The sequence below is a fragment of the Raphanus sativus genome, chromosome 6, assembly GCF_000801105.2.
Source record: "Raphanus sativus cultivar WK10039 chromosome 6, ASM80110v3, whole genome shotgun sequence".
NCBI classification, from domain to species: domain Eukaryota; kingdom Viridiplantae; phylum Streptophyta; class Magnoliopsida; order Brassicales; family Brassicaceae; genus Raphanus; species Raphanus sativus.
The window spans coordinates 16745932-16759705 of NC_079516.1; the positions used below are offsets into that span (position 1 = coordinate 16745932).

At 33.1% G+C, this 13774-nt stretch overlaps 1 protein-coding gene and 2 pseudogenes across 1 annotated transcript; all 3 read right to left on the reverse strand.

Moving 5' to 3' along the window:
- Positions 1-1426: 1426 nt before the first annotated feature.
- Positions 1427-3564, reverse strand: LOC130496630 (xyloglucan glycosyltransferase 4-like; annotated as a pseudogene).
- A 2736-nt stretch (positions 3565-6300) lies between these two features.
- Positions 6301-9206, reverse strand: LOC130496056 (WAT1-related protein At3g28100-like; annotated as a pseudogene).
- A 400-nt stretch (positions 9207-9606) lies between these two features.
- LOC130495949 (WAT1-related protein At3g28050) lies at positions 9607-12219 on the reverse strand. The gene is made up of 7 exons (XM_056987622.1): positions 11867-12219; positions 11686-11751; positions 11026-11139; positions 10664-10892; positions 10404-10565; positions 10158-10309; positions 9607-9925 (listed from the first exon to the last, which is right to left on the reverse strand). The coding sequence occupies exons 1-7, from the start codon at positions 12055-12057 to the stop codon at positions 9736-9738; spliced, it is 1104 nt and encodes a 367-aa protein (XP_056843602.1). The 5' UTR covers positions 12058-12219; the 3' UTR covers positions 9607-9735.
- Between the last annotated feature and the right edge of the window lie 1555 nt (positions 12220-13774).

Consider the following 13774-nt stretch of genomic DNA (forward strand, 5'->3'; position numbering starts at 1 on the left):
GTTAAACGATGGTGACTTTCGTACGCGGTGGTTTTTGGTCTCTTGTTTTCTTTCCGGTGTCGGTAAGAATTCAACCCTTCCTCTGTTATCAAGTGAATTTCGGTGGTGGTTTGTTCCCCGGAAGCGCGTCTGGAGTCTCGATACGCAGGCTCGGAGATGGTATTAGGCTTCGTTCCGGCGTGTGTGGTTGTTTCTGGTGGTTTGTGACAGACAGTCGTCTTATGGCTTCTCGATGGTCACCTGAGGCTCCGCTTCACTTCCGATCTATCCCCACAGCAACCCTGTCAAGTTCTCTGCGTTGAAAGTGGCCACTTTCTTTCCGGAGCTGTCTCTTTGCGTCATTCTTTTCACCGCTTCGATGACCTCAGAAGCTGGTTCTTACGGTTGGAAACGGTCTATCGGTTCTCGATAGTCGGAGTTGTAGAGGTGGTTCTCCGGAGAGTCATTGATCACCTCGGGTCAACAGCTCGTCTAAGCTACCTTCCCGGTGTCGTGTTGTCTGTCTGATTATGCGGCAGTGTAGCCTGACTTTACTTGCAGGTTTTTGAGGCTTCTTGACAGGAATGTGGCGTTGATATCAACCCGGTTTCTTGCTCCTTTCGTGGCGGCAATGGAGATGGACATCTCTTGGTAAGAGTTTCTCTCATCTTTATGCTCGCTTTGGACTTCATGGACAGTAACGGAACGAGGTTCGAAGAGTTCATCGGGAACTAGTTACTCCGGAGATGATATGGGAGTTCCCGGCAACCTCGGTAACGAGGTGAACCTCACGGTCCTGTGGTATTCATCGATGGTTGAGAACGGCAACCGATTCTTTTAGGATTTTAAAAATGGCCTAGTGGAATGTGTCGGGTCTAGTGGGCGGGCGAAGCTAGGTTGTAATACATTGACTAGGGAGCTTTTGTTCAAATCGACTTTGTAACCGAAACTGATTTCCCATTAATGGGTTGAATAAAAATTTTATGTTTTCTAAAAAAAAAAAAAAAAAAAAAAAACTGATTTTGAGAACAATATTTTAAAAATTAAACCAGAACCACAATATTTTAACTATTTAATATTATCTCTGTTTCATAAGAAGTGTCTTTATAACTTTTTTTTTGTTACAGAAAAATATATTTACAACTCTAATGCAAATTATACTCCCTCCGTTTTTTTAAAGATCTATGTTCTAGGAAAAAAATTTGTTTTAAAAAAAGATACATATTTTACATTTTCAATGTATTATTTAATAAAAATTTGTTAACTTCAAGAAAATAAATCGTGTTTATTGGATTTTTATTGGTTAAAAGTTATGGAAAATTGTTATTCACAAAAATCAATGCATTTTTAATGTGATTCTTAATATATGTGAAAAGACTAGAATATTGTATCTTTGAAAAACAGAGGGAGTATTTGTCTTCAACTGAAAATTAATTGTAAATTGCATTGATTTTATAAATAATTTTATTTATCTCAAATATATAATTAATAACAACTTACGTATATTTCCGTCACTTTCTTAATCTGTGTTAAAATGTCAAAGTGACACTAATTTAGAAACGGAAAGAATATTAGTTTCATCTTGACCGTCACTATGAACTCTAGGCTTTGCTTATCGTATTCTTCCAGCTGAGAACATTTAACTTATAGATGTGTTATAGAAATTGAATTTTAGTATTAGCTACCTTTGATTTGATGATTGAAGGAAGGCATAACCGGAAAAGTTGCATAGGACCGGAATGCCAACGATGTTGCTGCTTCTTGTAAGCTTCATAAGACTCAGGCAACTCACAAGTGACTTCAACATCATTGAGGTAAATGAATTTCCATCCATTGAGATGTGCTCTGACCGCGATATCCATGTCTTCGACTGTCGTTCTCTCGAGCCACCCGCCGGATTCTTCCAATCCTTGATCCTCCAGACTCCTGCGGTTCCATTGAAACCGAAGAAGTTGAGAAACACTCCGTTCACTTGCTGTTCTACTTCGAAGTGGAAACATAGGTTTATGTTTTGTAGCCTCGTTAGGAGATTCTCGTCTTTGTTCACGAATGACCACCTTGCTTGGACTAGTCCTAGCTCTGGATTACCCTGTAGCAAACAACACAACAAACACACATAAATATTGATTGTATCATATGCAAGTGGATTACCCTGTAGCAAAACAACACAACAAACACACATAAATATTGATTGTATCATATGCAAAACGCACTTTGATAAGTCCAAGCATGATGTCATGTAAAATTTTAAATAAACGCAAACGTAACACTAACCAACGAACACACAAAACAAAATCAAGATTAGGTTTCAACTACTTTGAACATGACCCACCGATAAAGATAGAATAAAAAACGAGACAGATGTAGTGTCGGTGATGAGTATAACTGGAAGATTAGTTTCCTGTTTTTACTGAAAACATCATCGTAACTTACAAAACTTCAAGAAAGTATTTTTATCTAGATTGTGTGTGAATGATTACCTTGAAATGAGGAATAGTCTTCTTGAGGAAATCAGGGTTTGGTGTAAAATCTGCGTCGAAAATGGTAACGAACTCGTAATCTTTAACGTAATCACATGTCATTGCTGACTTTAGATTCCCAGCTTTGTAACCAGTTCTGATCAGTCTATGTCTGTAGATTATGTTTACGCCTTTCTCGGCCCAAACGGATACTTCTTCCTTGATCAAAAGCTGTAGGTTTGGATCATCTGAGTCGTCAAGAACTTGAATCAAGATCCTATCCTTTGGCCAATCAAGCTGTGAAGCTGCTCCAATCGATTGTTCATACACCTAACATAAACACAACTGTTACAGAATACAAAACAGAGCAAAACAGAGCGAAACAGAGTAAAACAGAGGAAAAACAGAGGAAAACAGAGTATGTTTATAACTTACCTCTCGTTCATTGCACATTGGGATCTGAATGAGGACCATTGGAAGTTAGATGCGTCTTCCAAATCTATCTCATCGTCTTTGAGTCTAGGTTCGATCTTTTAAACTTGATCCAGAAGCAGCCAAGACAGAGGACTAACCGATCAAGAGACTGGATCAAGAAGAGGACAGTGCAGAACTTGGAGAGTGTAATGACAATGGGAGCGATGTAATCTGATCGAAACGAGAGCCAAGACATGTAAGACCACTCCACAAGCCCACGAACTTCCCAAGACGGTCGGCTCATAAGATCAAGATTCCATTTCTTGTAGTGCGCGACGATTTCTATGGACAAGGCAACTATGGAGATAACAAGACAGGATTTGATGAATCTGTACATTTGTTTTCCTCTGCTTCTGGGATCTTCTTCTTCGTTTATGTTTTTGGATGAGAAAGCGATTCGCTTTCTGACTGAAGAGAAGAGCCATGAGAGACAAGAGACAACTCTGTGAGCTTTGAGGAGGATGAACCATGATAATTGTTTTGGGCTGATGGATTTTCGTTTGTTGTCAAGGAGTGAGGATTGATCTGAGCCATTGATCTCTAGTAAGGAGAAGTTGTCTGGCTTCTCCATTGTCACTGCTACTGAGTTTGGAGCCATAAATGAAACCTTAAGAGGAGAAAAGAGAGTAGAGAAATGAAGAAACAGAGAGATTGGATGTTGGTACAAAGAAATGTTTGTCATTATAAAGATGAAACAGAGAAGTAGAAACACTGTTTCATTACATTTCCCATGAAAAATGGATCGTTTGTTTTCACAGACGTCAGACAAGACAGTGTTGAGATCAGAATCTCAGATACGCTTGCGCAGCTGTGTAACTGTAACTAGGGCTGGGCATTTTATCCGTTAAATTGATTCGATTCGTTATCCGTTGCTATTCGATTCGAAAATTCCGAATATCCGTAAGCTTTCGAAGCAAAGCAAATACTAAAATTCAATATCCGTCAAAATCGAAGCAAATCACAAATATTAAAATTTTGGGAAGCGAATATCCGATCCGATCCGTCAATATATAAATACATGTATATTTTGATTATATTTAAAGTTTTAAATGTATATAATTATATAATTATTATTCTAATATATTATTTGATAGATTCTATTCATATTATTACTTATATAAAAGTATTACATAAAAGGAGAGAAAATATTTACGATAATTATAATTTTTTTTTAAGTTTTGTGTTATTATAATTTTAACTAAGTTTAAAAATTTACAAAATATGAAGATTCATTGCTTTTTTTAATTTTTATCTTTTATATCATGCAAAAAATATATTTTACAAAAAATTTGTATCAAATTTTTAAGATTATTTGTATTAATCAAAACAAATGAGAGATCCGTAAGTATCCGCGAATATCCGCAAATATCTATTTATTTTCCGGATATCCGTTTTTCCGAATATCCGTATTTTTCCGAAGCAAAGCAAATCGAAAAATCAGATATCCGTAATATTCGAAGCAAATCACAAATACCTTCAAAAACCCGAATATCCGATCCGTGCCCAGGCCTAACTGTAACTTGTGATTTAAGAGAGAGACGAGGAACATGTGATGAAGTGAACAACTAGTAATAAAGAAGAGAGAAGAAGAACAAGAGAGTCTTGCTTTCTTAGAATTTTCCTCTCTTTCTTTTTAAGTTTAGTTTGATTTTTTTTCGAAGGAAGGTATTTTTTTTTGGTCAAAATTAAAAAGGAAATATTTTCTTTGTTTGAAAAATTGATTTCTTATTATTAGATTCTTTTTTTAGAAGATCTTAGTTATTATTATATCCAGCTTTCATGACTAAAGATGCAATTAACAATCGAACAAGATATCATAATATACCACCATAAAATAAGTGTTGTATCTGAAAACTGAAAAGGTTAAAAAAAAGTTTCGAAAACGGTTTTGATAACTTTAAAGGAATGTTCATAAATCATTTGATTGTTTTCTTTATTCGTTTTTTTGGAAAGATACTTTTTCTATTTTTTAAAAAGATTTTGTTTCTTGTATTTTAGGAGTCATAAAACCGTGTTTGGTATTTTCGATACATTGAATTTTGGTGGCAAATTTGAAATTGTTGATCCTTATTCTACAAAAACCAAGTTGTCTATATCTTAATCGTTAGAATTATCACTTAAAACAATTTTTTTTACGTCTTTCATAATTTTAAAAAAAAATTTAGGTTACCAAATTTTTGAAACTCTTCATTTCCATTTTATTTAAATTTGAAAGCTATTTTGTATTTCAAAGACGCGTTTACTAGTATTTTCAGAAACTCTAGATTTCTTTTCTATATATTCGGAAAAAAAATTATAGTAATTCAAAAATAGATTTGGTGGCAATTGATGACTATTGAACTGAATGTAAATATAAATAAAAGAACGAAAGAATATTCAACGGAAGAAATAAAATAATCAGAAATATATGAATTTGTGTTTATTTTATTTTTCATTGACTATATTTTTCATAGAAGTCAGAAGAAGAATCTTTGCTTCATAACTTCTTTTTTTTGACAACAATCATCTAATCTACGAGCTTCATAACTTTTTTTTTTTTTTTTTTTTTTTTTAGCTTCATAACTTTTTTATTCATAAAAAATATAATAGGTCCCATAAATCTATAATATGACAAAAAACTCAACATGAATGGTATAAAATTTGAGAAATGAACAATTCATCATCATATTTTCTTAAATTGTGGTCACCATTGAAACCTTAAAAAATATGCAAGCACAAAACCGTGTGTATTATATTATGCATATGAAGAAAAAAGATGAATGAAAAGTTGGAAACGCATGAGAAAATGAGATGCTCCAAAAAATCCCAAATGATAAATTTGTATGATTGGTAGAATTGGAGGATGACAACTTGGTCCAGCGAAGATACGACATCAAAAACTTATTAAAATCTAATTAGATCAACTTTAATTACTAATTCTAATATCTAATGTATTAATTTAGAATCCTATTTGAATTTACCTTGACATATTTTAAATTTAGACCTATTAAATATGTTTTGACTTTTCCACCAGCGACCACGATTTTGAATATAGTTTTGTAGACTTGCAAGACTGTTGCTAATACTATTGAAAAGTTCTCAGTTAATTCGTATTTTTCATCTTCAACGTACTGTTAAGACGTGTTCGTAACATGTGCTCAACTCAAGAACAAATTTATGTAGAATCAGGTCAAATGCATAGCAATTTATAGACTAGCATGGTACATGTCCACATTCTCAAACGTATAGCTTAAGAACTATGTATTTTGTTTCTGTTTGTTTCCATTTACATGTAGAGTAAATTTGATGGTCGATTTAGTTCAGATGAGGTTTCTCTTTCTATTTAAGTGCCAACAAAAGTTTACTCTCTTCTTTGCATTGTATATTTTTTTTTTTACCTTCTACAAAATTTATTTATTTAAAATAGATTGGATATGGCTACTCGTTTTATGTTTTAACAGTTAGATAGCCGTTTTCGAGTTATATACAAAGTAACATACTACTAGTATGTTTGTTTTTCCTACAAAATACTAATAGTATGTTCAGACCAAAGAAAATATACTACATGGATGTACATTCTAAAGGATGGTTACAATATTTTTTCAAATAATTAAATTTGGTCGTCGTTGTGGTTCAACAGAAGAGGAGTTTTCTCTTTTTTCTAAAAGTGACATCAACCGAGTCTTGTCTCTTCGTTTGCTTTCCCCCACATCCAGCGTAAAACCCTAACGTTATCAAAACTCCTCCTATCAAACTGCAACATAAAGCACAACATGATTAGAGTTTTTTTCCTTCCAAATAAGTAGATCAAAAGCATTGATGGATATAATATATATATACCATCCGAGGTAGAGAGAATCGCCTAGAAAAATAGCACTCATAACAACCGCTATTAAAATCGACAGTGGCTTAAATATCGCTAAGTAAAGAGGTCCTTTGTAACGCACTGTCCATGAGTGAATCACGTAGTAAACTGGAGTGAATATTCCCTGAAATGGTTTACGAGTAAAATATGTTAAGACAAAAACAAAGGAAGTTTTATTTAACATTTGAAACTCAATATAGAGCGTACCATCGTTACGATGCTTGTCAAAGTAATATCGAATCTAATGATCCAAATGCTTGGATTATTCTTCTCGACTACGAGTCCAGTCAACGAGGTCAAGATTGAAACACACAAGGAATAGAAAAAGGAGACTGTAAATGCTGCTGGATATTCAGTCATTATATGTGCCTGCCCAATGTCATTGTACAGTACATATTGCAATGAATTGATGTTTGATATATGAGAAAAAATTATATAGGTTAAACGGATAACTAATTAGTTGACTTGGTATAGTTTAGAATACAATTTAATAACATTTTTTTTAATCTAACAGTCACTGAAGTAATCATAATGGTACCTGAAGTATGAAAGAAATAGAAACGAAGATGTCTTTAATGGTAAGAAGACATCCACCGATTATCCAATCAGAATTTGAAGAAGATAACGACGGAGAAAGCGGACGGAAGTTTAGGTACGGTGGAGAAGATGCAACAAAGACACGTGGACCGTGGTAGAGAACCACCACAAGTGCACCTACTAATGACAATATTGTCCCCATCACTTTGGCTACACTGCTCCTTTCTTTCAAATTTACTTTCTCCATTCTTTTTTCACAAATTAAAAAAATTAATGATTCTGTCACATTTTATTCCAATTATTTTTAAATCATATAGTATTTTTGTATAAATGGCAAAAACAAAAGGATGGCTTCCAAAAAAGCCGATATATACGCATCTTGTCTAATAATGCAAGCAGCCTAGTTAGATAAGTATATGGGGTTGACAAAAAAAAAGATATAAGTATATGGGACCAATGAACAGCAGCTTGTTGTTCACCACAAAGTAGGACTGTGACTTGTGCGATAGTGATATATAAACTTATTATTTACCGAACCTGAATAAATGTATTCATCGAAAGAAAGGAAAAATAAAACTAAATATATGCATTAACTGTTTTGAGAATTATATGTGCATTAAATATTCCTTTAATAAACCAAGTATTACGCGTTTAACAAAAAATATTTTCGTATTTTCTTCGGTTAAAAATCACAAAATACTATTTCACCCGTTTCAAAATGATCTATGTTTTAGAAAAATAAATATTTTTAAAAAATTCATGTTTTATATTATCAATGTATGTTATAATAACAAATTTAAAAATTTAAAAATATTAATTATATTTACTGAATTTTGATTGGCTAAAAATTATAGAAAATAGGTAAATACAGAAAATAATGTATTTATTGTGTTTTTTTAATAAGTGTGAAAACTCTAGAATATACTACATTATTTCAAAACGGAAAAATACTTGATTGAAAAAAAATTCAATGAAATATATAAAATCTGGTAAGTCAAATAGTTTCTAAATTATCATACCAGAATTTAATTTGTAGCTGAGACAGTGGTAGTGGTGTGATAGTTGGCACTAGAAATTAGCTAATTATTAACAACTTGGTTAACGTATATTGTGGTATCTGATAGTAAAGAAATTTACATTTAGTTGATTTGAATCAAAATTCAGTTTTAAGTTGCTTATTACAATTTACTCTAACTAAGCTTAAAACAGTTATTACCATTTTGACTCATTAACAAGATATAATGATGAAGTCTTTTTTTTAAGTATCAGAAATCAACTGCAAAAGAAAAAGAAAAACCTGAAGATAATGGCGAGGATAAAGGTAAGAGCAGGAGTGATATTGCTAATAGCGGAAGCTAAGGTTGGGTTGCTGTATTTAACGCCTATGTACCCTGTGATCACATACATTGAACTATAAAAAAAAACAAAATTATATTAGCAAAACTTCAAGTGAACACTTTAAGTGAAAGTTCCATATTCATAACTGAAAGAAGAATTGTGTTGGATTTACCCTAATAGTCCAAGAAGTCCTATCTTAGAAAGTATTGAGAAACTTAGTGGAGGAAGTGATCTTGACCTGTTAAAAATACATACACAATCCAATGAAATCAACAATAAATGGTTACGAACTCCCATAAAGTGATTAGAAACCTGTTGGAGAAGAAATGAGAAGGAAGAAGGAGAAGAGAAGCAAGAAGATAAGAATAGCCTAGGAAAGCGTAAGAGTTGAGTCCCTTTGAAGTCGCTGCTTTGAACAGAGTATTCATTCCGACAATACCAGTTTCGGACGCAAGCATGGCCGTCAAGAACACGGCCTCTCTCCGCCAGAGACTTACGGCTCCAGCCATTATTGGAAATGATAAGAATTCGTAGTATTGAACGAGAGTCTTTGATTTCTTATTCCTCTCTTTTTCTCTCTTTATGCTATTATTGGAAAAAGAACGAAAAGTCGTTTTGTGGTCCCTAAGTGTCGGTTTTGTACTTTAAAATGTTCCTTCTTGGAATATTTGAAAGGTACTAAGAAGATGGTGGTATAGCAGTTTAAGGAGTTTGGCTCTTTCATGCTTTAGGTTTAATCTCTTTTTACAATGGAGAATATTATTGTACATTAAAACATTTAAGTGATTTTTCAATATTAAAAAGATATTTGAAAGAACAATGATTACGCGACTCCAAAACATTTATAAAAAATTCATGCTAAATTGAAAAAGAAACTCATTATTCTGCCAAACATACACGATTGAATTGTACATAACTATTTTTGTTTGTCATCTAAAATTCATTGGTTTGTTATGCGTGCACTAGGTTATGTAATTTTGATTAGAAGAAACTTGATTCCTAAAATTAAAGATCACATTTGTATCGTCAAATAAATTAAAAGACTTTTACATATCAAATTTTCATACACAAATATAGAGAGATGTATTGACTGGTTGATGATACTTATACATGCTCATCGTTCTTGTAACTTTCCAAGAGAGGAGCCTTCTGTGAACCTGGTGGAGAATCAAGGTCAGCTTCGTTAGCATCCTCGTTATTAGCCTTGTTGTCATCTTCGACTAAGGCCACTTCCTTGGCTTTGCCCCACATCACCGTGTAAAACCCCATGGTTATTACCGTTGCCCCTATCAAGCTGAGGCCAATAACATTCAGCACACAGTCACAAATGAAAATAAAAGAGTTAACTAAAGCAGAAAAAGATTGATAAAAAGCGATTTGAGCGGGTGATATGACTTGAAAGTATATGTGTTGAGGTCTGAACTTACTATTCAGCTTATTAAAACTAATCTTCCATTCACTAGTTACTAGTATACTACTAGACTGGATTTGGATGTACATCGTTTTCAAGTGTAAGTTTTATTCACCTGCCGATGTAAAGAGAATCCCGGAGGAAGATCACGCCCATTGCAACGGCAATGGCAATGGACAGAGGCTTGAACATTGCAACGAATAAAGGCCCCTTGATCCGCAACGCCCACGTGTGGATTGTATTGTTTATGCAAGATCCAAACAATCCCTAAAAATATAGACATAAACAAAATCTCATTGTTAATCCCTAATTGCATTCATAGTGTCTAGGAACACACATCAACCCATAGTTATAATCTCACCGAGCAAACGATTGATACTAAAGCTATATTTGGTTTTATCTTCCATGTACTCAAGTCACTCCCTTCAGTGAACAACGTGACCAGCCCGGTCCAAAAGCTCACTCCAAAGCTATAATAGCAAACAACGGTGAACTCGGATGGATACTCTCTCATGATTTGAGTCTACAAAAAAAATATTAAGATCAATAAGATGCATAAAACAAAAAAATATATAGATAGAAGTAAACTATGTATGCAAATAATGTCTATTAAAGTCAGACCTGGACAATGTACCACAACGGAACCATGAAGTACTCAACGGCAAGGAAAGCCGCACCAATGATCCAATCATGGTTAGGCGACTGTGATCGTAGAGAAATGGATGGTGGTGACATAGCGATCACCACAGGACCATTGTAAAGAGTCACAATAAATGCTCCCCCAATGGAAACTACGGTTCCTAACATTTTAGCCACACTACTTGTTCTCTTGAATGATACACTCTCCATCCTAACACCAAACTCCGAAGAAATCAACAAATGATGCCCCATGGGCTGAATATGAAGGCCTAAATATGCCTCATGGGCCGAGGGTGTTTTAGGAAATTGATAGTGTAAAGGAATATTATAGGAGGATAATAAACCTGAAAAGGATGGCCAGCAAGAAGGTAAACGCAGGAGTGAGGTTGCTGATTGCAGAAGCTAGTGTTGGAGAGCTATAGTTAATCCCCGTGTATCCCATTATGTTTGAGCAGCATCTATATTATTTTAACACCATTTTATTAACTTATTTATAAAACAAAATAGTACTATTAGATTTCGATTATTACGAAGATGAAAGCATCCCCTTTTAAAAATATATAAAAGGAATTTATTAAAAAGGAAAAACAAAAGAAAATGGGGTAGATTTTGCAGTACAGTTTGCTATAATTAGTACATGTCCTTTGTTCATCCCCATTATGTTCAAACAGAATCTATATTAATTAGAGTTTTTTTTTAAATAAATTGATCTATATAACTATGGAATAAGTTCCGGTTATTACGTTTGAACAAAAAAAAAGTACCGGTTATTACGAAGATATGAAATCATGAAAATGAAGCTTCAACAATAAATAAATAAATAAATAAATAAATAGAGGAAAATAAAAAATAGCGTTAGATTTTTGCAGAACAGTTGCAGCTTTTGGGAGCAACTTTTAGCCAAGTATCTCTAACATAAAGAAAAATCTGAGAATTTGAGGAACTCTCATGCAAATAATTTCTAATTGCTTAAAAATACGGAAATTAAAAATAAAAAACTTTACCCAATTAACCCAAGAAGCACGACTTTGTAGAGAATTGAGAAATTCATCGGTGGAAGCGTTCTTGATCTGACAAATTAAACAAAACCCCATCAATCTATTTCAAGAAAAAGATAAAAACTTCAGCTCAAAGTGGTAAAGATCGGATCAAATTAGTAAGGGGAGAAAGAAACTCTAATCTAACCTGTAGGAGAAGAAAAGAGAAGGAAGTAGAAGAAGAGCAGCAAGACCGTAAGAGTAAACGATGAAGACATGGAAACTCATGCCTTGTAAAGTAGCTGCCTTGAACAAAGTGTTTAAACCCACGTTGGCACATTCCATTATTACCAGCGCCGTCACCGGCAACACCTCTCTCTGAAAATATTTTCGCGTCATCTCTACTCTCTCGGCTCTTCTCTCTTCCGCTCTCTGATTTTATTTGTGTAGATGTGGAGTTTCGAAGAAGTGAGAAACAGAGTCGTTCTGTTTTTTTTTCTTGGGGGAAGAAAGTGCTAATAGTGTGAGTGGGTGAATGTTAGTTTTTCAGGCAAATGTGTACTTACGCACACTTGTGAATGAAGTGAAGCGGACGTGGAACATGCTGACACGTTGTACATGGGTTTTATTCCGGCCCAAATTGAATTTGGTCAAGAAATGTCAAGAAGTTGAAGTTCATTGATCAGTCTTGATAGTCAATAAAATCATTGTTTACTCTTTAATTACCTCTCTTATATGTTTCTAAAAATTGATCGCTTTCCTAAGACTTTGTTTATCAATGGACTCTTAGGTTTTCACATTGTGAATTTTACTTGTAGTAAATGGACCCTAGTTTGCCGATGTGGACTTGTAAGATATATCATTATCACGCAAAGCTGAAAAACTAATTGTTTACTAGATTCTGGACGGGTATGTTTTTTGTTTTAATTTTAATTTTCATATTTGTGTGTTGGTTATATTTGTGAATAAGTCTTAATCAAAATACATTTTATTGAATAATTGCAATTTAAAATTGATCTGGTATACGTTCGGTTAGGACTGGGTTGCGGGTTAAACCTGATTCCCTGACCCGTCAACCTGCGGATTTCAATTTCTTTTGGTCAAAAAGTCTGACCCGCATAATCCGCAAAAAATAATTTTGTATTTGCTCCACTTAATTTTGCGGTTATGGAGAGATTATATTTTTTTGACCCGCCTTAAAAGAGCGGATATATTTTTTGTTTTATATCTTCTTAGAAGTTTAATTTTTATATTTTTGTTCTTAAGTCATATTTGTGATTTTAGTCATATTTATGATTTTCTTGGTATAATATTTCTCCTAAATGGTTAATAAGAGGTTTTAATCTATTTTATTAAAATAGTTGAACCACACTTATATCTATAAAAAATTATAATTATAAAATGACTATAAAAACTGAAATATAAAATTAAAATTTTAAGAAAAATTTTAAACAAAAAACATATCCGCCTTTGAAAGGGCATGTCATAATCTAGTAATAATATTAAATAGGAATACTAATTTACCTTTTTATTAATCACTTATAATATTTTTATATTTTTTAAGATTTAAAACTTAATTTTATAATAATTTTAAAATATTTTTGAACACGCAAAATTCTTACATTTGCACTGAACAGGCAAGCTATTATATGTTGATAAAATAATCATTTAAAATAACCGAATTTATATGTACATATTAGTCGACTATGTAGATATTTATTATCAGATACTGAATACATTTTATAACTGTCGAGTACTATATACGAAAGTGGTTGCGAGAATATTGGCACTAAAGGGGAAGTTACAAAATTCAATATTATTAATCTATTTAATATTATTTCTGTAACTAAAATAAATAAATAATTGGACATAACCTTGTATCAATTGGTCATGTTGAAGAATTAATAGAATAGATGTTGTTTATGTTATGATTCAATACCAAATCACATGGTTTATGCCGATGGTCTATAATGGACGCATGCATATTCCACACGCCACAACATAAAATCTACTTAGGCTCATTAAAAATTAGTGTAGTGTCTAGTCTAATAAAAATAATGTCCTATCTGAAAACTGGAAACTGAAAGTCATCATAAAGAGACCCATGAGACGAACG

Excerpts from the sequence above, each read along its gene's own strand:
- LOC130495949 (XM_056987622.1), bottom strand. The coding sequence starts at position 12,057 with ATGACGCGAAAATATTTTCAGAGAGAGGTGTTGCCGGTGACGGCGCTG. Across the intron at positions 10,310-10,403 it reads TAGTATCAATCGTTTGCTCG|GGATTGTTTGGATCTTGCAT; the intron begins GTGAGATTATAA and ends CTATATTTTTAG. Across the intron at positions 9,926-10,157 it reads GATTCTCTTTACATCGGCAG|CTTGATAGGGGCAACGGTAA; the intron begins GTGAATAAAACT and ends TATTGGCCTCAG.